This window comes from Zootoca vivipara, chromosome 14 (genome assembly GCF_963506605.1).
Source record: "Zootoca vivipara chromosome 14, rZooViv1.1, whole genome shotgun sequence".
NCBI lineage: Eukaryota > Metazoa > Chordata > Lepidosauria > Squamata > Lacertidae > Zootoca > Zootoca vivipara.
In genome coordinates this window covers 24,020,785-24,046,366 of record NC_083289.1, presented here as the reverse complement: position 1 = coordinate 24,046,366, position 25,582 = coordinate 24,020,785, and the positions used below count along the sequence as shown (strand labels likewise).

The 25,582-nt window shown below is 45.7% G+C and overlaps 1 protein-coding gene and 1 non-coding gene across 19 annotated transcripts in view; both read left to right on the top strand.

The window, feature by feature from the left end:
• Positions 1-25,582, top strand: part of CHD2 (chromodomain helicase DNA binding protein 2) — an 87,471-nt gene that overhangs the window by 21,664 nt on the left and 40,225 nt on the right. For 9 of the 18 annotated variants that reach the window (XM_035132027.2, XM_035132030.2, XM_035132023.2 and 6 more), the window contains 5 exons: positions 14,046-14,253; positions 15,368-15,454; positions 21,915-21,976; positions 24,375-24,500; positions 25,370-25,519. In XM_035132027.2, coding sequence (XP_034987918.1) covers positions 14,046-14,253; positions 15,368-15,454; positions 21,915-21,976; positions 24,375-24,500; positions 25,370-25,519 — 633 coding nt within the window. The other 9 variants (XM_035132032.2, XM_060282586.1, XM_035132031.2 and 6 more) reach the window with 9 other exon arrangements.
• Positions 11,919-11,992, top strand: TRNAK-UUU (transfer RNA lysine (anticodon UUU)). Its single transcript has one exon. It is a non-coding gene; the product is annotated as a tRNA-Lys (tRNA).

Sequence of the window (25,582 nt, the reverse complement as noted above, 5' to 3'; positions counted from 1 at the left end):
CCTACAGTATGTTATGCACTAAGAGATTCAAAGTTTAAGCAATGTAAAATATTGCAGTGGATGTGGATATATTTAATTGAAGATTAAAACTGATGGCAGCTGCAATTTTTGATGGGGGTGAAAAAGCCATTTGATTCCCACACCTAGGTACAAGAAAGCATGGATCTCTTTTTAGGAATGCATAATTTTCATCTCAATGAAACTCACAATTCAGACATGCAGTTGTGAAAGTCAAATTGCTGACTTGGTAACAACATTGTTTTTGAAATTAGCTGGTTAATCGGTTAAACCACGTTGATAGAAATCCACTGCATTTTAGTAATAAATAAATGTGATAAACTGAACAAAGGGGTTTAGTATCATGAGAGGCAGCAAACTAAACCTTTAAAAAGCTGTGAAATGTGAATTGAATTAGAAAATTAGATTAACCACCCCTTTGACATCCCCCCCCTTTTTCTTCCCCATGGGTATATTATTTGCATAACCTCCACACATGAACTTTTGCTTTCCTGGTAAGCATTATGTTAACACCTTTTGTATTGAAATAAAGATCCCTATTCTTCCCCCTCCCCTTGCAGTTCTTCAAAGGAGGATACTTACTACCGGTACTAGCAATACTTTCTCACAGGGACCAATGGAAAAACACTATTTACTGTAAACAATTCCTCCTTGGAGTTCATTTTCTGAGCTGTTGGTTGTCTCAATGTTGTGAAAAGTACTTTTATTTCCTGGATTTAGAAGGTGTATCTGTGGGGAAAGTACTTTTAGGAAGGCCACCTCGAAATTGTACACACACATCCTACTTACAACTTCCTTTCTGTATCTGATTGGGGTGAAGGAATGTGTCATAGATGGTATACATCAAGGCCTCTCTTGATTGGGTGATAAGATTGGGGTGCTGGTTGAAGGGTGGGTAAATGTGTATATGAGACAGAGAGGTGGGACTAGTCCCATGCTCCTTACACCCTGCAAAAATTGGCTCAATATTTCTTTTCCCTAAGTGTTTCCTATGCTTTGGTCTACAAGAATACATTGTGCAGAGAACACAATTCCTACTGGGAAATATTTTGAGAACACATTTTGTTCTTGCAGGAAGTTTTGCTTTTTAATACTTGCTCCACAGTTTTGGAATAGGGATTCTATGTGGCTCATGATCTTTAGGGTCACTTGTTCTCTTCTTCTTCAATATGCCATTATATTGGATGGGATAAAACTCCCAAAAAATATACAACTCAAGTGTGCTTCAAGTCCATGTTCTGATGCAGCTTGTCATTGCACAATGGTTGCCTACTATAGTTTCTCTGGTTTTATAACCTTTAATCCTATTCATAATTATAATGTTTCACACTTCTTAACCTAACAAGTGAATGCTGTGAGTGAACAGTGAATATTCTCATGTGGTTTGGGGCAAGTATGTGGAACCTTATTCTGCAACAAAACCTGTTATGGTTTAAGTTGGGTGGAGAACCTGTGGTTTTACACATGCTTGTTGGCCTACAATTGCCATCATCCCTGACAATGGGCCATACTGACTGGGCCAAAGGGATTTTTAGTCCCAACATCTGGAGGACCAAAGGTTGCCCACCTTTGTTTTAGGTTATAAACAGCTTGGAACACGTCCAGTCATTTGGAAAAAGATTTAATTCAAAGCCCAAACTATTAAGAACTTCGCACAAGGTTTGTCATGGAACCATATGATTCCCATTATGCTCATGAACCATTCATTTTAAATTCCCATACCACTTCATGTCAAAAACGTTCTGCAGTGTTTACAGTAAAAACAGAAAATCAAAACACAATGCAATATTTTAACAAGAATAGAGAAACACACTCCCTCTTAAAACCTGTTTTTAAGTCACAGTCTGATGCATGTTATGCGGAACGAAGTTCTGTTGGACACAGTTGGGCGTCTTGTGTTCATGAAAAGCACTTTTCAGCAATGAAAATGTTTCCTGTTGCTGCCTGAAAGCTAGGGAAGGAAGATAGCAAATTAATCTTCCTGGCAAGGGTGCCACCCCCAAGTAGGCTGTTGATTGGGGTGGGCCACCAGTGCCTCTCCAGCTGTTGCTGTTCTGTACTTTGTCATCTTTGATCCTTGGTCATGCTGCCGGGGCTGCGGTGAGTTGGGAGTCCCAACAGTTTCTGGGTGGTCACAGGTGAATTGCACCTCTTGTAAGATCCTTAGCTACACCATATTTAAGATGGGAGCACCTGCAACAAATCCTACATACATTTGGGAACCCCCTATGTACACAAGAAGTTCCATGAGGCTGCACAACCTGACCCTAAGCATAAGTTAAACAAGACTTGCTTCCAAGTAAACATAGTTGGGATTGGGCTGTTACTTGGAATTAAGCTCCGCTGTACCCAATGGAGTCCTGGTAAACAGTTCACAGGATTGGGGTATTCAATAACACATGAGAGGAGTCTGCATAACGTTACGATTTCTTACAAATTGAGACTTGTCTTTTGTGCTATTCGAAATGCATGCTCACATCGCAAATCCTTCGGTATGGCAACATTTGTATTTGCCTTCATGCACCACAGTCTATAAACTAGTTAGACTACACAAGAGTTAATACAGCATTTTTGTTATGCCCGCTAACACTCTCTCTGCAAGCTGGGGGCTTTATTTCCAGAGCAATTTCTCATTAAAGCTGTAAGCAGTAACTGTAAGCTGCATCATGCAGATTTCTGTTAAGAAGCACATTCAGCTAGTGGCGGCCATTTTATGAAGCACCACTCGTATTTAAAATGAGGATTTTTAGCTGGGGACAATGAGCAATGAGGGTGGAGGGGAAAGAGGGAGAGAATTACTGGCGGGGGAGGGGAGGCATCAATATCTCTTGCGGTGTGAGGCACGAAGCATTTATTTTGGGGGAGAATAAATGGGCTAGATGGGTCGGAGCAAAATTAGAAAATGCTAAGCATTTTACTGCAGGTCTGCTTTGTCACAAAATGGCTGTTCCTTTGTGCCGCATAGCTAACAGACATACTGCATTGCACTGTGTACTTTTTTTAAAAAAAAAGCACAGCAGGAAGTTGCTGGTGGATAGTTCAAAGGCCATCTTGGGCTGGACGAGAGCTCTGGTTGGCTCCCGACTCACTTGGAAACAGGAGGGTCAACAACGGCAGAGCTCTGTGTCAGCAAGGAGCTCTGCCTTCCTGGTGACATCACTGAGTACTCTCATTTCTCACAGCCAGACAGCTTTCTGCCTGCTCCAGCCAACCAGGGCGGATTAGAAAGAAGCCTTTTGCATGCAGCGTGCTCCTTCATCGGTGGTGCTGGAAAGCAAGAGGCTGAGAGCAATGCAGCGCTTAAAAAGCATGAGGCTTTTTTAAAGAACGAAACAAAAACTGATGGCAAAAAAAGGATGTGTGTCTTCATAGGCAGTGGCAACATGACCAATAAACCCTCGAGTCTGAGTATTCTGCTAAAAATGTTGGGTTTTCCCTTGAGTAATCTACTTCCCCTTGTGCTCAAACCATTTTTGGAAGAATAGCAAGAGAACGGCTTTTCAAGCAACATATTTCAAATACTGGGGAGAACCCAACCATTTCTCCCTAATCTATTTTGCTTTAATGGGTACAGTGTGTGTGTGTGTGTGTGTTTAACTATGTCTAATTGGGCTGCAATTTAACAAAGAACACCAGTCCTTTATACTGGAGAAGACTGCTACTGTATTTGGGGCAGCCTCACACATTAGATCAAATTTAAGCTGGGATTTCACAGCAGGAAGGTTATGTTAATACACTATAACCCCCGGCACCTGGCCAGTTGTGCAGTAATTCAGGTGAATCACTTTTACAAACATTTACTGAAATGTTTCAAATTGAGATTTAATGATGACATAGGTGTCTGCATTCACAGCTGCTGAAAAGCCACATTGCCTATCCTGGGAAGCTCATAGCTTTGGAGATGTTCCCTCAGGTGTTAAGGGAAATGCACTCTAAATATTTTACACAGATTTCCTCAAAATAGGTGATGGGGCTGAAACCTACGGTACCTCTGATTTAGGTCCTTCCCTTAACAATTCAAGCCTGCTGGTAGTGCTTTGGCAACCTTTGAACTGAAAAGTTTGTGTTTCCTGTTCTGTGAACTACTTCTACTTAATCCCAAACTCTCTTGTTTTGGATCCTGTCTGGTGCTCCAATGAACTTTCTGAATCATTACAAAACTGACCCCGATCTCTCCTCTACACCAGACGTTTACCTTGTGAAGAGTATAGGTCAGAAGAGTGCCTGTAAAGAACATATTTAATGCAAGTTTCAGGTAGGTAGCCGTGTTGGTCTGACGTAGTCGAAACAAAAAATAAAAAAATCATTCCAGTAGCATCTTGGAGACCAGCTAAGTTTGTCATAGGCATGAGCTTTCGTGTGCATGCACACTTCTTCAGATATTTAATGCAGTTAAAGATGTAAGAGATCTGGAATGTCACAAGACTTAGTGTTTGTCTTCCACCTTCCTCTGACTTCCCCATTGTTTGAGATGTGAGTCACAGATGGCCTCATTCTTGCTGTTTGCAAGCTAGCAATTGCTACTAATTAATGTAGAAGCAGCCCAAGTAACTGGATCTGGTTTAATGAAGAGAAGAGGAATGGCCTCATTCTACATAACTTATCTCTTATGCCAATGAACCCAAGTACAGGAATACAAAAAAGCCCTTGCTGTGTGTACACAAATAACGTGATTGCAGGCTGGCAGATTTTCAACTTGTGTGCCCTGTAGCCCTGCCTCAATTTTTAATTGTTCGGTCATCAAAACTGTCCCTACCCCAAAACCTGAGTTTTTAATTGCTCTGTGAATTTTCATCCGTCTTGTGGGCACTTCACACATGAAATGGTAATAGCCAGTTTGGTGATATTCAGTAGGTTTGTCTACTCTTATCAGGACTATTTTGATGTATTGGTCCATGTGCACCTTAAATGCGGTAGGCTGCTGCTCTACAAATAATTCATTGCTTTCCAGGCATATTTTCCTAGGCACCTGGGTAGTTTCCATCTTTTTGAGGTTTAATTATCTTTAGCAGACCATGCCCACAGCGGCTCACAATAAATATTTTTTTTAAGAATCAACAATTAATCACCAGGCATGCTGACAGTTTCAAATACTGTAGGTCAGAGTTTAAAAGCCAGCTTCAACACTACAGTGAATAGAGAGAAAATGCAATTTTCAAAGGGAATTTGCATCTGATGGACTCTAGTCCGTGAAAGCTTGTGCCACAATAAATATGTTAAGCCTTTAAGATGCCGCTTTTAAGGTTTTAATGAAGTGCAAAAGCAAGATCAAAAACAGCAGTGAAAAGAAAAGACTAGCTAACCAAACTCCCAGTTCCAGTGCTGGTCTTGCTGAACTCCAGGGGAGCACAGAAGAATTCAGTCTGAATGCAGGTAAGGTATTGTGAATTTGGAGGGAAGATAGGCTGTACAGGTATGCCTGAGTCCCTTCTAATCCCAGGATCCAGCAAGGGTTAAAATCTAAGCAAGGATTAATTTGTTGGAATAGCCAGGCCAGCTTCTTTGTAATGACTCCCTAAGTATGAGTCATTAAGGTAACAAAGGAAGTGGCTCTGTGCCAGATACGAAATGGGTGTCGTTGTCCCCCCCCCCCCACACTTCAACTGGCTGGTAGTTAGAAATACAGAAGCCAGAGGTGAAGCTGGAAGCAGGAGGCAGGCTGAAGCCTGAGAGAAATGCTTGATTTCTGCTTGAATCCAACGCTGTGGCTATGGGAGAAGCAAGACCACCTTGGGGTGCTAATGCCCTGAGCACCTTTAGCATAGGCTTAGGTTGTTTATGTGTGTAAAATAAACCATATACTGTATCCTAAATCAGGCATAGGCAAACTGCCTTCCAGATGTTTTGGGACTACAGTTCCCATCATCCCTAGCTAACAGGACCAGTGGTCAGGGATGATGGGAATTGATAGTCTCAAAACATCTGGAGGGCCGAGTTTGCCCTATGCCTGTCCTAAATACGCCACAGGAAACTGAACTCTGGGTAGGCACCTGAAATCACCCACTACTGAGATTGGGGTGGCATGCAACAATACATTGGGTATGAGTACCAAGCTAGCTTGTTTTCACTTCAGGGAGACCCTTGTGGCATTTGCAAAGCAGGCATCCTGGCAACATAGGAAGCTGCTTTATGCTGACTTTGGTTTCTCTAGTTTAGTATTGTTCACTCTGATCATGGGGCGTAGAATGATTGTTAGCAGCTCTCTGGCATTCCAGGCTGCGGCTTCTCCCAGCCCTATCTGGCGATGCTGGGAATTGAACCAGGGACCTTCTGCATTCAGAGCAGGTGTTCCACTGCTGAGCTACAACCCTTTCCCAGGTTAATGGGCAACGGTTTAGGGTTAGGCTTAATTCTACAGCAAACCTGTGGGTTTAATGGAAAATTATGAATTGGAAAATGGTCCTGTGCAGATTAGTCTAATTTGATTAGGCTACGTTGCGTTGGCAATTTTCCAGCTGTTATTGGAAACACTTTTGATGCTTTAGAAAGTGATCCAATTTAGCAAGTTTATTAGTGTTTGGCAAAACTTACAAGTTTGCCTAGTATTGTATTTGCAATCACTGTGCATTTATTGTTCCTAAAAAATACTTGCACCCACATGCATGAAAACAGGAAGCATCCAGTGAAAATGGCAAAAAAAGGCAGATCTGTCTTAAGGATGCTGAATAGCAATGCTTTTTATTAGCAGACATTAATAAAACGTGTTACCCTTCAGCTTCTTTGAGATTGATTTGCCTTTTTTGTCACTAATTAACTTGTGAAATGATTCCCATCCCCCATTCCACACTATCAGACCCTGTTTCCAGTAGAAGTGCTTGATTGTAGGCTGTGACCCACACCAGTGTTGCTTCCTAAAGGGGGTGAGAGGTGTGTTTTTGTGTGTGTGTGTCTGTGTGTGTAGAGATGGCTCATGTTTCAGAGATTATGTTTAACCCTACTCAATTTGGTTTCCCTTCCTGTTCAAGAAGACAAGAGTTTGCAAGATTCTTGTGAAGAGTTGCGGTTTGCGGGTGGGTCAAGGTCTTAACAAGGCCAGTGATACCACAGACCAAAAACTTGAAGAAGTGACTTCTTTAATTAGGATTATAGTTGCTCAAGATTCTGGCAGTGAGTTTCTGAATTACACTCAATCTCCAAGGTGCCCAGAATTCTCTGAGGAAAAGAGAGTGTTTTAAAAGTGTAGTGTATCCAATTTATGTCACACGCAGAAATTCGGTTGTATTCAGTTAAGTTATACTCAAAAGTAGGCCCACTGAAATTAATGGGCCTAAGTTAATAATGTCGGTTAATTTCAATTGGATGCAACCCTGTATCTCCCCCTCCCCATGCTTATGCCTGAAAAAAGTATTGTGTAACTTGAAAGTAAGCTCTCATCTGTTGGGATGCCCCCCCCATCACATTGCTGGGATAATTACTTTATCTTTTGAGTCTAAAGTAGCCTTTGGTTTTTCCTCTCTCTTTCGGGAGTGTGAACTGGGAAGAGGCTTCCTATTATCCTCGGAGGTGCTCTTTAATCATAGGTGGTGGTGATGGCGCATTATGCTTGATCTCTTTCTTCGCTGCACTTTTTGTTCACTCAGTAAAACATCCGTATCCCTGGCAACCTATTATTCCCTGATGGAGGCCACATTCACAGGGTTAAATCCAAGCAACTCCCCCTCTGGATGTTGTAACTCCAGATGTCCCAGAACAACGGAAATCTTGTGGCCTTGCAGCAAAAGCAGCCTGTGGGGGCGTATGCTCGGGAATCGGGCCCCTCCAGTTTGCATTCAGTGGCTGTCTGGGAACGGGCCTCTGTGATGTATTAGGAAACTGAAAAATAGGGTGAATTTGAGGGGGTTTTTGGGGGGGGGTAGGGGGGCAGGCACAAAGAGGAAAACAGTTATGAGAAAGTTTCCTAAAAGCAATGCAAACAATGAGAAAAAGAGTGCTGTGACAGTGTGTCGCATGGGGAAGAAAGGGAACTTCCTGAAAGGTTATGCCATAGTAAGTTTTTTAGTCTTCAAGGTTCCGCAAGAAATATCTTGTTTTTGCTACATGACGCTAAGGCCACATTAATACATTTAAAGCACCGTGATACCGCTTTGAGCAGCCAGTTGCTTTTCCTGGGTTATTCTGGGAGTCCTAGCTCTCTGATCTCTCCCTTCATGATACACAGTTCCCAGAATTCCTTGGGGAACCCATGGCGCATCGTCAGGGCCGGCCCTACGGCCAGGCTGGGTGGTGCAGGGCACCATGGTGCCGGCCCGCCAGGAGGGCGCCGCGAGCTGCATCCGCCCGCTGGCCAGCCGGTCCGCCGCGCAGCTGTGCCCACGGCAACCGTGCTCTGCCTGCCTGCCCGCCGCGCAGCAGCACCTGTGGCAGCTGTGCGCTGCGCCCGCTCGCCCACCGTGCTGGGAAACGGGGCGGGGGGGCGCCGGAGGGATCCGTCACTCCACGGCGCCAGGGGCGCTTAAGACGGCCCTGCGCGTCGTGGTGCCTTAAATGTATGGAGTGAATGTGCCCTTGCTCTGCCGATAGGACTGGACTAGGTGGGGGCAATATGGCAACGGAAGGGTCTTTTGAAGAAACCAGGCTTCAAATCTTTGGAAGCACATCTCACTGGAAAGGATAATAACCTGTGGAATAAGATGGCCATTTTGAGAGAGCCTTCAGGTGTCCTTGGAGGAGAGAAGGGCCATCATCACTGTCCTCTGCAGATAACAGCTTTGCAGGAGTTCTGTTCACACAATATAGGAACCAGGCCTTGAGCTTTGTGGCACCTGACCTTTGGAAATTCCCTCAGGTTAATTATCAAACAGAAGCTGTAGCTGTTACCTTTTCTGCACCCTCTGAAGACGAACCTTTTAAGTGGAGATGTCTATCCCAGTCTACATCTGCTTTGGAATTATCATTAGTACATTTTATATTTTTGTTTTGTCAGTTATGGATCTGACCTCCTTTATAGTAGTAGTAGTAATAATAATAATAATTAATAATCCTCATTCAAGCAGGCTGAGGCCAATGAGTGTTGGAGTCACTTTGGCTACCCCTACCAACCAAAGTTTGAGTTTAGTACTGTACTACATTTTCAACCAACTCTGGGGGTTGCGCGCTCATCTCGCGTTATTGGCCGAGGGAGCCGGCGTACAGCTTCCAGGTCATGTGGCCAGCATGACAAAGCCGCTTCTGGCGAACCAGAGCAGCACACGGAAACGCTGTTTACCTTCCCGCTGTAGCGGTTCCTATTTGTCTACTTGCATTTTGACATGCTTTCGAACTGCTAGGTTGGCAGGAGCTGGGACCGAGCAATGGGAGCTCACCCCATCGCAGGGATTCGAACCGCCGACCTTCTGATCAGCAAGCCCTAGGCTCTGTGGTTTTTTAACCCACAGGGCCACCTGCGTTAAATAATACATAAACAGAGCAACTTTATTGTGGATGAAATTGCTTGAGAGACGTGTTTATGAAATGCACTCAAAAGATCAGGCATGTGCTTTTAAGTTTGTTAATAGCAGCTCTCTGCAGTTGAAGGGGAAATCTCATTTTCTACCAAAAGAAGCATCACAGAACTGGGTGTGTGGCTAATTTTGCAGGTCCTTTGGCTGCTCGGTATGTGGTTTGTGTTAGGAAGCTGGAAACCCTTTAGAGTTCTCTGGGGAGGAGAAGTAGCTTCATTGCCTGTGGCTCTTGTGTTTGGCAGAGGTTGAGCCTTTTCAAATGCTGTCTGTTTTCCTGTATTTACTTTTAAAACGTGTTGGTCCGTAAGAAAAATTCTGAAACATTTATTAGTGCAAGATCTTTATTAGATCAACCAAATGGTCACAAAATACTCAAAATATTCGCACACTATTTTTGTGATGTTTCTTGTTGGTCTAATAAAGGTATTGCCCTAATAACTATTTTGGCTTATTTAGGGTTGCCCTATTTCAAAAAGTAAAAACCGAGGCACCCTGAAAGTTGTTGAAAAACCCCCAAAATTTGGAAACCCCCCCAAATTTTGTAGCACCACCTTTTGGAAATCCCCCCGCCCGGACATCAATTCCGCCTTTGAAATCCTGGTAATGTACGGGAAAATACAGACCTAGGCAGACCTAGATTATTTATTTTAGGTAGCCCATTGAGATACTGATCTACCACAAAATAGCCCATGTATAGTCTACTTACGTTTACCCTACTTCTCCCTAACACGGGTTGCCACTGACCCAGGAAGCACATACTCTGGTCTGCTCTTATGCCTTTGGTATCAGATTGATTTGTAGAAATTGGGAAATGGGGATATTAATCTCTGTGCCATGAAAAACTGGTAATTCTTACAGATCAGTTCACAGCTAAAGGCATAGGAGGGTGCCAGCTGAAACTTTGGTTACTCTACTGTTTGTTGGCAGCACCAACTGATCTCTGAGCTAGCATTCCCAGACCCTCTTCAGCAGAGGCATAGCTAGGGGAGGCAGGGGGCACTGGGCGCCACACCGCGGGGGGTGGCACTTACCACAGGGTCTGCAGTGTGCCTGAGCCGCACGTTTCTCCTGGGAGTGATGCGGTGGCTCGGGTGGCGTGGGGCTTATGTCGCCGCCTCCCTGCAGGCTCCACGCTGCTCAAAAAAGCGATGCAGGCCTGCAGGGCACTGTTGCGGAATGTGGTTCAGGCACTGGGATTCTGGCGCGCCCTCCCCTGTCCCAATTTGGAACGTCACCAATGTGCTGAAGAAAAATAATCACCAGAAAAGTGCCTCTAGGCACATGCAGAGTGCATTTCCCTCGCACTTGAGCAATCAATAGCTTCCTGCATTGCAGCTAGGATTAGGAAGAAAGGCCTGAGGGTGAAATTCATGCCCCAGGGTGCTCTATGTGGCCCTCAGAACTCTCACCAGGCGGCACCCAGCACAGGCCCATTTTTTCACGCTCTTGGTGACTGCTTCTGTCTGGTTGGAAAATGTGTTTGAACTCTGATAATGTCTCTTGCTTGTCTGGATGGAAGACAAAGAGGGATGTCTTTGTGTAGAAACCAGCCTCTGCCCAACCCACCACTGGCGTGTGGCCCCTGAAAGGTTGCCCAGAAGGTAATACGGCCCTTGGGCTCAAAACAGTTGTTCCACTCCTGTTGTAGGTAAACAAACAATGCCTGGGCACATGCTACTTTTCAAAATTTAGGCCTAGCCTGTTCTCCCTTGTGAAACTGAACAGTTGTGTTTTGATGGGCTTTTAAGGTGTGGCATAGCTAATGTCACCTTCAGATGCTGCAGGACTTAGGTGTTCATAATCCCTGGCAACTGGCCATGATGCCCAGGGTTGGTGGAAGATGGAATCCTATAGTATCTGGACATGGAAGTCCAATAGCAGGCAGGGATCATTCACTTCTGTTAATTTGTCAACTAGCCAAGGGGTGGCAGCGGAGGTGTTGCTTAGCAACCAGGTAGAGTTGCATGATATTCACTGTGGTAGCATGTGCCCTGATTGGTTGTATTGTCCTGAGGAAGTTTTACCTCTGTACATTTGGTTGAGTATCTTCCTTCTATGCAAAAGACCTGAGCTAAGGAAGAAAATCTCCTCGGACTGTTTTGTTCATTTCTCTCAGTTATCAGGATTTCTTCTCTATTTCAGTGCTAACATTGTGGAGCTCACTGCATGGGCTGCCCCTGACCTAGTTTTATTTGCTGCCAGTTTTGATATGTAACTTCCTTTAGCCTTGCTGCCTGTATCCATGACTCCCGCTCCTGTTTCATCCTCACAGCAACCCTGTGAAGTAGGTTAGGCGTACATGTTACCCAGGGATCTTTATGGAGAGTTTGAACACGGCTCGCTTTGCTCCTTGTTCCAACACTCAACTGCTCAACTGCATTGCTTCTTTTACTCTTTCCCTCCGAAGACCCCGAGACTTCATGTCAAACTCAGCAGTCTTACATATGGAGAGTTTGAGGGACCTGGGGTAGCTCAGTGGAAAGAGCATGAGACTTTTAATCTCAGGGTCATGGGTGCAAGCCCCATCTTGGGCAAAAGATTCCTGCATTACAGAGGGTTGGACTAGATGACCCCCGTGGTCCCTTCCAACTCTACAATTCTATGATTCTGTGTCTCAACTGAATCAGTCAAGAGGCTGAGGATTAAGCAACTAAACATGGGGGCGACTCTCCTGGTTAGTTCAGAACACTTGATGATCACAATATAGCCAGGAAATGGGATTTTATTCCTTTTACCGTTTGGGAGGAGGGCTCATTAACATATATTTGTTGCAGTTTGAATATCCCCTTCTCTAGTCCCCCAAAGAGATAACAGAGGGAAGGGCCATAGTTCATTGGTGGAGCAGCTGCTCTGCATGCCGAAGCCCAGGCTCGGTGCCTGGCACACCCTCTTGTCTGAAACCCTGGAGAGATGCTGCCAGTCTGTGTGGGCAATATTGAGTTGATGGACCAATGATCTGACTTGGTATAAGGCAGCTTCCTCTTGTCTAGGAAGGGGCTGCAGTTCACTGGTGGGGCATCTGCTCTGAGTGCAGAAAGTTGCAGGTCCAATTCTCAGCATCTCCAGGTAGACTAGGAAACACACACACACACACGCACTCTGTTTAAACAGCTGGGAGTCAGGACTTCTGGCACCCTGAAGAGCCTCTGTTGGTCAGTGTAGAGAACCCTGAGCTAGATGGACAAAGTATGAGGCAGCTTCCTTGTTCCATGCTCCCAAACAGGCAGTGAATATGTAGCTGCTGTCCAGTTCAGCAACTAGTGTGATGCAGGCAGTTGTCTGAATCCTCTGCACATTTTCTGGAGACCATCATCTTCTTAAATTTGCTTTCTATCCTCTCAAGTGTTTTTTAGACACCCTTCTGCTTAATTGTGCTTTTCACAACACACTTCTTCCCTTTGGGTTATTGGCGAAGAAAACAATGCAGGGAGATCTGTAAGATGGTGGAGAGAGGAACAGAGAATCTTATAAAATGGCTTCTGGCTCTCTGCCTCTGGAGCTGTTTAAGTGTCTGTTCTCCCCGCCACCTCTCTGCCTGAGTACCTCTATATTGCCCTCTGCCAGCTTCCCAAAGAAATGCATTTTGTGTTTTTGACCTTTTCCCTCTCGTATGAAAAGAATTCAACTTGTATTTTATTTTTTAAATATTGAATTAAACCTTCCTGGAATAACATTCCAACCTCTGTGCCAGATATCAGTTTAAAGCCATTTCGTATTTTAGCCACAAATTTTGGATTTGAAGTATTTCTTAGTTTATAACCTCCCCTCCCCCTTTCTTAAGAAAAAAACACAAAAGAACGCAGTTGGCACAAAGCAGTGGTTCTTTCTCTTTGGGTCACACTTTCAGGAGAAAAAAGTTGCTTGTACCGTACCACAACAAATTTTTATTGATGAGAAATACATTGGAAAGAAACAACTCATAGCAGTGTTAGATTTTGAAAAGATATCTATCTGTACTCTCAAAATAAAAACTATATTTTGATGCTATGCTATCACATACCCACTTTAGCAAAACAAAAATCAAGGCCACCTAGAGCAGTTCAGGATTACAATCTAAAACAGCCTTTCCCATGGAAAACGAGCGAGGTTCCAACCAAAGAAGAATGGCAACTTAAACTGATGAAATATGCGCAGCTTGCGGACCTAACTCATAGAATAAGAGAACAAGAAGAACATAACGTTTAAAGAAGATTGGAAAATGAATACATGGGGGGGAAATTGTGTACACCCGAAAACGTTGGCAGCATTAAGATAAATTCAACAGTGTAAATAGGTTTTGATGGATGTAATAATGGAATACTGAATGGTTTAGTTTATATAAAATATGCAGGGATTTATGTTACACGAAATGAACCATGGAAAGAGAAGAAGGGAAATCATTGATATTTTATGGTAGTCCAACAGCATCTGAAGCGCACTAGGTGACTCACACCTGCTTAAGAATAATAACAACAATAACTCTATTATTTGTACCCTGCCCATCTGACCGGGTTGCCCCAACCGCTCTGGGCAGCTTCAACAGGTCTTAAGTGTGTGAACTTGCAAGATGGTTGACAATGATGAAACCCTCTCTTCTTCCTCCACAAGTCACTCAGCATCAGAAGAGGCCTCGGGGTCTGACTCTGCCAGCCAGTCTGACAGCGACCATGGCAGCGAATCCAACAGCAGCTCGGAGACTTCCGAAAGCCAGTCTGAATCCGAAAGTGGCTCGACGGGCTCAAAATCTCAGCAGACGCCTCTGGAAGCCAAGGAGAAACCAACATCCAAGAAGGAAAGGCTAGCCGATGTCAAAAAAGTATGTTGTTCCCTTGCTGGTGGGTATGCCTAACTCAGCTGAGTGGCCTTTGGCGGAGGTGGCAAAGCACAGCCTGGCCTCTTGCCATCTACTACAAGGTCTTGTGTTTCCGGGGTTTCAGGTTATGGTTTGATATCCTGATATGCATCTGCCTTTGCCAACCTGCTGACAGTGGCTGATGGGAGTTGTAGTCCAAAAGATCTGGACTGCAATGGCTTGGCAAAGCCTGAATTGTGTACCCCTCTGGATTCTTTTGTGTGTCGTTGGAATTTGGCTGAGTTGCCTCTTCGGTACTTTGAACTGCTGAAGGAAATTTTGAAAAGAAGGGACAGTTTGATTGGAAGGTTTGCAAAGAGCTAGTCATGATGGATGCGTTAAAATAAAATAAAAAAGTGGCAGGGAAAAGACATAATTTGAAATAATCTGTAGGAAATTCTATCTTGAAGGAGAGGTGGTCTTGCAAAATCCACACACTCCATGCTATTCCTACTTTTGTTAGATAGGAATTTAAGGGTTTCTCTGCTGGATCAGGCTAAAAGCCTTTCTAATCCAGCGTCCTCTTCTGACAGCAGCCAAGCATTTGCCACTTTTGGAAGCCCACAAGCCATCCTTGAGTGCCGGCATTGAATCAGACGATACCTATATAGGGGGCAGAGGCAAGGAGTTTGTAATCAGTCTGTGGAACTCACTGCCACAAGATAATTTTGTTTATTCATTATTTATTTAGCATATGAGTGATGACAGGCGACCGGTTTGCATGGCTTTAAAAGCAAATTGGATAAAATCACAAAGCCTTGGTCTGTTAGTCATTACTGGCCGTGATAGTGAAGTTGAACCTCCATGTGGTTGTTTTTATTTTATGTACTTTGCGATTTTATATTCTGAGACCTGTGGGTAGAGGGTGGTATATAAAATCAATAGATAATTAAAAAAAAGTTCTTTTGAGTACTGATCACTGGTTGTAAGTGACAAGAGGAAGCCTTTGGTGTCTTGCCATTCTCGCTTCTAGCCTTGCAGAGTTCTTGGGAGGATAAGAAAGAGGGAACATCTGTCGACTGCCCTGAATCCATGGATGAAGGATGCAGTACAAATGTGATTATGATTTATTTTGCAGATGTGGGAAGAATATCCAGATGTTTATGGGGTGAGGAGGTCGAACCGAAGCAGGCAGGAGCCCTCACGCTTTAATATAAATGAAGAGGTAAGGGGAGGGAGGATAAAGAGGAGGGGAAAGACATTCTTGGGAATGGCCAAGCCATTCTGTTCAGTGTTGCCTTTGAAACACAGAGGTGGCGCCACGGCAGCTGCATTTTTCCATTGGTTGTGCCGTGCGCCATTCCTGCAGTCTGAGCTGAGCAAGCAGCACCCATGGAATGCCCCTGAACTTGCAATTTTATGGTTAAAAAGTTCCAGTTGCACAATCCGAATTGGAAGTCTGATGTGGTTGTGATGTAAATGCTGGAAAAATGATGGCAGGAACTGCTGTGCTTGGAACCTCAGGGGAACACCATTGAGATGAATTCATTTTGTGTGTATGTAGGGGTGTTTGTTTGCATGATGTTTCATTTCACTAAGCCATTTCCCTCCCTTTTGCATCTGTAGATAATTAGTCATCTCTTGAATTCAGTGCATGAAATGAACTCAGTTTGGGGTTTTTATCATCTGTTGGCTGAGACATTTCTCTCCTTCCCTGCCTTCCATCAAATTCTGCTAAGAACAATGTCGTTCTGGAACTTGCGACCTTTTATTTGCTGTCCATTTTGTGAGTTGCTTTTTCCTTGCCCCCCTTCAATATTCCCCCCACAACCTACCAATTTTTAAGGAGGGTAAGCAGTGGTTTCGCCTTCTGTTTTTTACAGATGGAGAAAATGAGGCTCAGGAAAGTTCAGAGTCACACTGAAAATGTCCAAGTTGGAAATCCAAAGGTAGGCACCTAAATTTATATTCAAGCACCTGAAAATATAAGCGGCACCCGCATCTCCCATTCGGGAGTCCTCTGAAAATGGGTCCATTTATGCTTGGGTGCCTATATATGGATTTAGGTGCCTAGCATCAGGCACCCACGGTTGAGCATTTTGTCTCAAAATGCGTAATATCGTTCTTGGCCACTTGCGGCCAACTCGCAGCTGAGTTTTGATAAGATTTTGGTTTTCCTCAGTGTGCAACTTGATAGCACACTGACTTGTGTTGCATCTCCAGGGTCAAAGCTGGTAGGCATCTGAGGACCAGTTGCTGGGGTGCACAAGCAAGGGAAAGTGCTGTGGCATCCATATCCTGCTTGCAGGCTTCTCAGATGCATCTGGTTGACCGCTCTGAGAGCATGTTGCAGGACTAGATAGACTGTTGGTCTGATCCAGCTGCCAGGCTGTTCTTACAGTCATAAAAAAGGTGGTGCAGAGTTGGCCAGAGATTGTCTTGTTAGTTTCCTACCTTTTTATACAGTCTACCTGCCAAAACCCTTCAGGCGGTTTACATTCTTATAATAAGCACTTCTGGATTTAAGATCTGTCCATCAAGACAAACTCACATACTAACACGCAAGGTGGTCAAACACACATCTGCCTATTCAGGTTAGGGATAGGGAGCGTGTGGCTCTCCATATACTCCTGGACTACAACTCCCAGCAACCCTGACTATGGCCATGCAAATTGGGGCTGATGGGTGTTGGAGTACAGTACAGGCAATTCCCTGTTTGCGTGGGAGTTGCGTTCCAGGTCATGGTTCGTTTTGGCGGTTGCGCGTCAATTGGACGCACACAAACTAGCCTCTTAAAATAATTCTCCTTATAACAAAAGTTCGTTCAGATCTCTAAACATAAAGTTTTATCATATGTAAAAGACAGAGAATATGTTTAAATGAACATTCTGCAATGTTTCTCCCGCTTGACTACCCAACACTTTCCACAAATACCAGTTGTGTTTTACTCTGTAAAAGCAGTATGCATGGGGTGTGTTTGTGTGTGGACGCAAGGAAAGTGCTTAAGCAAATGCTCCCCTCTATTGTCCACCCAACTTCCCCTCCTTTTTTCTGCTGCTCCCAAGTCCCAGATGTGGGTGGTCCGACATCCCTCCCTCTTACTGACTCACAACAGTAATTAAGCAACCAAGCGTCCTTTACAATGGGTGCTGCCTGCCGAGTGCCAAAGCCTTAGTGCTGCCTCTGTGTTTTGTTTTATAACTTTCACAATAATGGTAAGCCCCCATTGTCATCTCCCATATTACAGATGAGGGAAAACAGACTTGGTGGAGGCAGAATTTGAATCTCGGTCTCCTAACCATCATACTGAGCCAGCTCTCAAGATGCTGGCAAAGAGATGCACCCCGTTTCCATACTACTCACCCATGGCACCCATTTTTCTGCAGTACTCTGTGGCCAGATTGTTGCTCCCTTCCTGTCCCATGATACTTAGTGATCCCACTATCATAGATGGTGTCCTCCCCCCAACTTCAACTCCTCCATCTCCCAAACTTCCTAGTTTCCATTATGAGATGGGAAATGAGAAAGACAGGAGATACTTTGCAGACCACTGGAGTTGTTTGCTTTAGGGGTGATCAGGTTGCCTGTGGCCCTTCAGAGGCTTCCAGCCATGCACACAGGACATAAGTGAACAATGAGATTTGCTAGCCCAAGAGATAGTGAGGGCCACCAACCTGGATGGCTTCAAAAGCGGATTAATTGAGGAAATGGCTACCAGTGGCTACTGGCCAGGATGCCACAGTATGCCTCTGAATACCAGTTACTGAGAATTTCAAGTGTGGAGAGGGCTGTTCCATCCAGGTCCTGCTTGTGGGCTTCTCAAAGGCATCTGATAGTAAGAACAGCATGCTGGTCTAGATTGGCCTTTGGCCTATCCACCAGGGTGGTTCTTACCTTCTTAACTCTAATCAACCCTGACCATCACCCACATTGGTGGGGGCTACTGGGAGGCAGAGATTCCAAGAAAGTCTGGAGGGTGCCAGGTTCCCCATTATGGACAAAAATCCACAGATCCTCCCTTCCCGTCCCCCAAGAAAGGTCAGATCCAGCGGGCTGTTAGCATGCCATTTATGCCAGTTTTTGTTTTCCCTTTTCCCAAGTTCTGCAAATACTAGGTTCTCTCTGTAACGATGGCCCAGCATGCACTGTGCTGGTGATGTCACACTCACCTCAGATCTCCGCTGCAGACGAAAGCAGCGCCCTCTAGGGGCTCAGGTAAGTCCTGTCCTTTTTTTGTTTTACAATATTATGTGGTCTCGTAACTATTGGGCCCATTTCCTCCATTGCCATTGGCCATGCTGTAAGATAAAGAGTTAAAAACAAAAAAACAAACAAAAAATACACACATATGTGTCATTCAATAGGAAACTTTTGCTTATACCACACAATATTGTAAAACCCAAAAAAGAACGCCCCTCTTCCCTTCTGAAATGGAGGTGGAAACGCAGAGTAAGTCCATAGCTCACCACATGGAACAGAGGCTTCCTTCCATGGAACAAGGAATGGGGAAGTTGTGCTGGCGCACAGTTAGAAAGCTGTGGGAGATTCACTGCTCCCTCGCTCCTGCCTAAGCGATGGTTTGGCTTGCTGTTGTGTCCCAACCTGGGTTTTCGTGATTGGTCACACTTCAAAGGAAACGCAAGCAGTAAGCCGAGAACAAATCTTGGTTGCAGCTTGCGGTTTGTTTGGAGCAACACAAAGCCCAGTGCCGGGTTGGGACATAGCGCTAAGCCCAACCTGTGCAAGTAGTGATGTGTCTGCAGTTTTGTCACTGTGCGCCAGCATGCTTGCTCGCCTACATTAAGCCATAGTTTGCCCCAGCACTGTGTGGGAACCAGGCCAGTACATTACACCAGCCTCCTTCAGCCACGGATGGAGTTCAAATCAGTTAAACCGAGCTGATGCAAAAATTTCCGCCTGTGGACACTGTGGTTGCTAAACAAGAGGCATTTCTTCTTAGGCTGTTCTGGGAATTCGGTCTCACTTTATGTTTTTTAAACCAACACCACTCAGCGAAGGAACACCTTCACCTGCATCAATTTGCACACAACCCCAAAGTCATGAAACCTCTTTCTAACTGGGACATAGATGAGATGCTGGGGAATACATATTCAGTCTTCTCTTAGCTGTCTCCCACCCCCAGGTTCACTATCAGGATGGTCTTCTTATCTGATTGGAGCAGGACAAAAAGGGGCACTTAAACCTCCCCCCCCTTGGGCAACTTTCTAAGTGAAATTGCCCCCCAGTCCATTTCCCGCTGCTGTTTTGCCCATGTAATCCTAGAAAGAAGATCCCTTTCTGTCTTACCTAGTTTGTCTTTCATTTTAAAAAGGTGCTCTTTTCTTCATTGTAATATACACAAAATAAAAATGAAGGAGACAACACGTACAAGCAGGTGAGGAGTCGTACGGGTGGAAAGGAGGCCTCTTGTTTTGGCGTGAGAAAGTCTGAAATAGACACAACAGGTGTGTAGGCGAATGTTGGGGGAAATGGGGCAGGGCCCCTCTCCAAAATAAGCCACAGAATGAAACTAAGCTCTTCCATGTCCACTAGCAGTGGTTTCATTTTGCTGGTATGTTTTGGATTAGACCTGAGGACCTCTAAAGTATTCAGGTCCACACTGGCCACATGACTGCCACTTTATTCTCCTCTCCTCTCCTCTTCTGCCCAACCCATAGTGACGTGACCCTCCACTTTTGTGTGGGTGTTGGCGGTTGGCAGGATTCTGCGAGTGCCATCTTAGGACAGATCGGGCACGAGATGCCCTTACTAGGCTTCTTGCCTGATGACAAAGCTCTGAGTTCAGCCTCTGGCCTCCAGAAACTGTATTTTGGAGGACAACTCCCTGATAGGAGTTGCCTTAGACAGCCAGGACCTGAAGCAAACCTTCGCCTCAGACTGGCTTTTGTTGATGAGGCTCTTATCTGCAGCAGAGAGTCCCAACGAAGGGTGAGACATGCCCACCAGCACAGCACAGAAGCTTTGTGGTGATCGGTGGCTGGCAGGTGGGACTGCCTCGTGTTTTGGGGCAGGGAGCATGGAAGTTGACAAGCCTTGGCCTGTATGTTTTTGCATGTTGGTGTTTGCAAAAAGGGGCTTGCTTAGGGTTGGCTGACATGTCAAGCATTAGGGGGTTCTTGGGAGGTGAAGGTTGCTTAAAGTAGGCAAATGGTTCACATCGCAGAGCCGTAGAACTGTAGGGTTGGAAAGGATTTCAAGGGTCCAGCAGCTCAACGCCGAAATCGAGGATGTAAGTGACGGCGAATAAGCCTGCCTCAAATTCCAGAGAGCTGCTGCCTACCCGTGGAGACAACACTGAGCTCTCAACCCCCCTTCTCAACCCCCGTCTCCCCGTCCCCTGTCCTATGACTCTTGCTTCTGCCCCTCTTCAATCCCCCCCCCAGTTGTTGATTGCTTTCTCAAGGATCTTGCCAGTACTGGGGCAACTAGGGATGTTTTCTTGCCATGGTGCTGTGTGTTTGCCCATTGTTGAAAAGCTACTTCTCTTTGTCTTTTAATTGCAATTCGCACTTGTATGTAACACATGCCCCCTTCTTTGGGGTCCTGCAGAACAACGGTTGGAACTTTCTGGAGAGGGGTGGCTAACCCTCTTCTTCCCAAGGGACAAAATTCAGCCTTGGAAAAGCCTTTGGGGGCTACATGCTAGTGATGGATGTGACCTCACACACAAGCACACAAGAAACACAGCTGCCCTCCTCATCTTTGTGGATCAACTGAGGAGGGTTTTTCCTTTTCACACTTGCTCATCAAATGATTCATCTCATGACAGGGGAGGGGGTAAGTTGCATAATCAGGGTGCTCCACTGGGTGGAGATATTTCTGCCTACCGTAGTACTCTTTTTGCACTTAATTTTATTTTTTCTGCCACTGACAAAATTGGTGTGTTCTTACTGGAGAAGGGAAGAGAGGCAATGGAAACAGATTGGGAGACTGAATCGGGCCAGCTTTGATCTAGAGCCTAGCCTGTCACAAACTTTTTTAGACATGGAAACCCATGCGCCTTAGAGAGGTTTTCAGAGTCACGCATGGAGAAGGGCCATAGCTCAGTGGTGGATCATCTGCTTGGTATGCAGAAGGTCCCAAGTTCAATCCCCGGTATCTCCAGATAGGTCTGGAAATGCTTGCTGCCTCAAACCATGGAGAGCTGCTGCCAGTCATTGCAGACAATACTGAATGAGATGGACCAAGGGATCTGACTTGGTACAAGACAGCTTTGTATGTCCCCACTCCATCCCTTTCTGACTGCCATAGCAGCGGCAGGCATTTCAGGAAGGTTATTGATAGATTGCCTTGTGGACTTGGTTCTGTTTTGTTACTCATTTTAGTCTCCTTACCTTTTGGGTTTTTTATTCCTTGTTATGTACTCCCTTTTTCACCCATTTGTGCACCTGTAGCAGAATGGACCTTCTTTTTGGGTCAGGGCTGCAGGCGTTAAGGTGCTTGCCCAAATGGCAGATTTTTTATTTTTTTGCTTAGGCAAGGAGAGCCATCTTACTAGCATTTAGTCCCAAGTAGTTTGGTGTTGCTGCTTTTGGAGTTTGAGTGTGAACGACTTGCATGTCCGACCACTGTTAGCTGGCCGTGAGCATTCAGCAGCAGCAAGGTTGGCCTCCTGCGACCGGCCTCGTTCATGGTTCCCCTTCCTCTCTCCTTTTTCGTTTAAGGGAAATAGCGACTCTGAGAGCGAAAGCCCCAAAAGAAGAGGCCAAAAGCAAATGAAGAGAACGTAAGTTTTGAGGGCCCTGTAAAACTCTGCATCCTTATTACTATGACTGATTGAGTGATTGATTAGTCACATTCTAAACCACCACCTCAAGGTTATTTACGCATAAGAATATTAAAAACAGTTAAGAACACAAAAAACAACAAATGCATTTATAACAAGGCTAAAACCCTAACAAATTGATCCTCACTGCAAAGGCCCATTTGTCCAGCTGAGAAAACCTGTTGGAACAAAAATGTCATCCATACAGCTAGGCGGGGAGTGGGCTGTCATATCTCAACAGGAATGCTGTTCCACAAAACATGGGCGGTCACACTAAACACTGTGCTCGCTGAGTTCCCTTTTTAGGAGGGCTCTTGCCAACCTTTTATGCTTGAAATGTGAATCCCTCTTGAACATAGTAGAATCATAGAATTGTAGAGTTGGGAGGGACCACAAGGATCATCTAGTCCAGCCCCCTGCAATGCAGGGATCTTTTGCCCAACAGGGTGCTCAAACCCACAACCCTGAGATTAATGCAGCCACCCTCAAACTGCTACCCACCAGATATTGCTGGACTCCCAACCAACATGACCAGTGTCAGGGATGATGGACATTGTAGTCCAGCAACATCCAGAGGGCATTGCAATGCACATGGCCGTATTCTTCGTGTCCTCTGTGCAGCCCACATATGAATTGTGTGTCTACTCAGAGCAACATTTGGGGCATTCTAGAGCAGAGGTAGCCAATGCCAGGTCCTCCAGATGTTGTAAGACTACAGCTACCATCATCCCTGACCAATAGCCATGCAGGCTGAGGCTGGCGGGAGTTGCACCCCATCAACAACTGAAGGGCACCACTTTGGCTATTCCTGCTCTAGAGCAAAGGTGGCTAGCCTGTGTTTCCCAAACTTAGGTCTCCTCTCCAGCTGTTGTGGGACTACAAATCCCATCATCCCTAGCTAGCAGGACCAGTGGTCAGGGGTGATGGGAATCGTCGTCCAAAAACAGCTGGAAACCCCAGTTTGGGAAACCCTGTTCCAGATGTTAGAGTTCAGCTTCCACCATCCGTGGCCATTGGATGTGCTGACTGTGGCTGATGGGAATTAGAATTCAGAAACATCTGGGGAACTACAGATTAGTCACCCCTGTTCTGCAGGGAAGCCAGTCAAGCATTTTTAGGTGTGATAGCCTATAACATGGGCTATAATGTTTTTAATGTTTCGGCCTTATATGCCTTTCTCTCCTTCTCTAGGGCAGGGGGGGGGGTCAAAATAGCCCTCCAGATGTTTTCAGGCTACAGTTCCCACTATCCCTTCAACCGTTGGCCATGCTGGAGTCTAACAATATCTGGAAGGCCATTCATGCTGGGGACATCTGTGTAACAGTTGCACAGAAGAGAGAATTTTGGATGATGCAACTTTTCCTCACTCCTTTGGAGCAAGCTGTATCTGCTTAACCCCCCTCTTCTGCACAACTGTTAAAAGCAAAGGGCCATTGTTGTTGTTGTTTTAAAAGGAGGGAAGGGCAGGGGGGTTCTAGCCAAAGGAATGGAGGTAATGTTCTTCAGTGCAGTCTTCCACCCACGCCAAGCTGTGACCTGCTTTGGAGTGCTGAGCCTCTGGCTGAAGACCAGAAGCTCTGTATCAGTGATATTTTTTTAGTGTAAGGATATCATATCAAGAGGTACATAGAGCACATGTAAAGAGTAAAATTAAGTAGATAAAGACAGCATAAAGGTAAAGGGACCCCTGACCATTAGGTCCAGTCGTGACCGACTCTGGGGTTGCGGCGCTCATCTCGCGTTATTGGCTGAGGGAGCCAGCGTACAGCTTCCAGGTCATGTGGCCAGCATGACAAAGCCGCTTCTGGCGAACCAGAGCAGCGCACGGAAACACGGTACCTATTTATCTACTTGCACTTTGACGTGCTTTCGAACTGCTAGGTTGGCAGGAGCAGGGACCGAGAAACGGGAGCTCACCCCGTCGCGGGGATTCGAACCGCCGACTGTCTGATCGGCAAGCCCTAGGCTCTGTGGTTTAACCACCCCCCGCCCCCCACCCGCCCATAGAATGAAATGAAATGAGTGTCAACATTTTGCTCTGTTCACATCACAAACTCCAAAGAGGCAAAATGGCAAAATGTCTGGGGTCAGTTCCTGGTGGGTTTTTCCTTGCTGCAGCTTAGTACTTGGCCACACTGAGAGTGATAGATGCCTTTTTATGTGAGAGGAGCAAAAGGACATGAAATGCATCTGATCATCCTGGCAGGTTTGAGAAAGAGGATGTTTTGTTGTGCATCACAGTAGAAAGGAGCCTCTCCAGAGCTGCTTGTGCTCCTGGTATGTTGTTTTAAAAGTGTGTTCCCTCCAGAACCGGACATTATAACGATAACCTTTGTTGGCGTTTTGCTTATAAATCTAGGCAACGATGGAAGGGGGAGGGCTCTGAGGACGATGGCGAGGAGGAAGACGGACAGGAACAAGGCACCAGCGCAGAAAGTGAACCAGAGCAGAAGAAAATAAGAGCTCGGAGACCTGTCCTGAGGAGGTAAGAAGGGATTCGTGGGGGTGCTGCCTTCCTTGGGTTTGCCATGCTTCCCTCACCTACCCTTAGACTTTGCTTCTGGTCATGGTGTAGTGGTTAAGAGCGGTGGACTCGTAATCTGGTGAACTGGGTTCGCTTCCCTGCTCCTCCACATGCAGCTGCTGGGTGACGTTGGGCTAGTCACACTTCTCTGAAGTCTCTCAGCCTCACTCACTTCACAGAGTGTTCGTTGTGGGGGAGGAAGGGAAAGGAGATTGTTAGCCGCTTTGAGACTCCTTAAGGGGAGTGAAAGGTGGGATATCAAGTCCACACCCTTTTTAACAAGCAGCCTGAGCTACATATCTTCAGGAAATGAAAGTTTTCCTGTCCTTCCATGGCTGGGCTTGAGGCTCCCAGGGAAGACTGGGCTTACCTCCCCCTATCCTGAACCACCGCAGTTGGGCCCCCTTCCTCTCCCCAGCTCCTCTCCTCCCCGACACACCTCCCCTCAATAGAAACCACCACCGACAACAACAACCCCACACAAATTTAAAATGGTTGAAACAATTGTTGGACTCCCATTAGCCCCAGACAGCACAGTTAATAGCCAGGGGTGATGAGTGTTATAGTGCCAATAACATCTAGAGCAGGCATAGGCAAACTCCGGCCCTCCAGATGTTTTAGGACTACAATTCCCATCATCCCTGACCACTGGTCCTCTTAGCTAGGGATGATGGGAGTTGTAGTCCCAAACATCTGGAGGGCCAGAGTTTGCCTACCCCTGATCTAGAGGGCACCAAGGTTGGGAAAGGCTGTCCTGGCTCGGCTGCTCCCTTTGTATCCCAGGGTCTGTATAATACACACCGTGGTCTGTTTTCATGCTCGTTTTTTAGAGCACCGAGCAGAGCCGTTGCGAAAAAGGTCCACAAGCCCCAGCGTGGGAAGAGGCGGAGGAAAACGGAGTCATCTGAGGACGAAGATGATGACGAAGATGACGAGGCACCCAAAAGGCAGACCCGGCGCAGAGCAGCCAAAAACGTCAGGTAACGGCGGGCAGGAGCCCTGGTGCACGGAGAGCGACCATTTCTAGATTTGTATACGGGCAG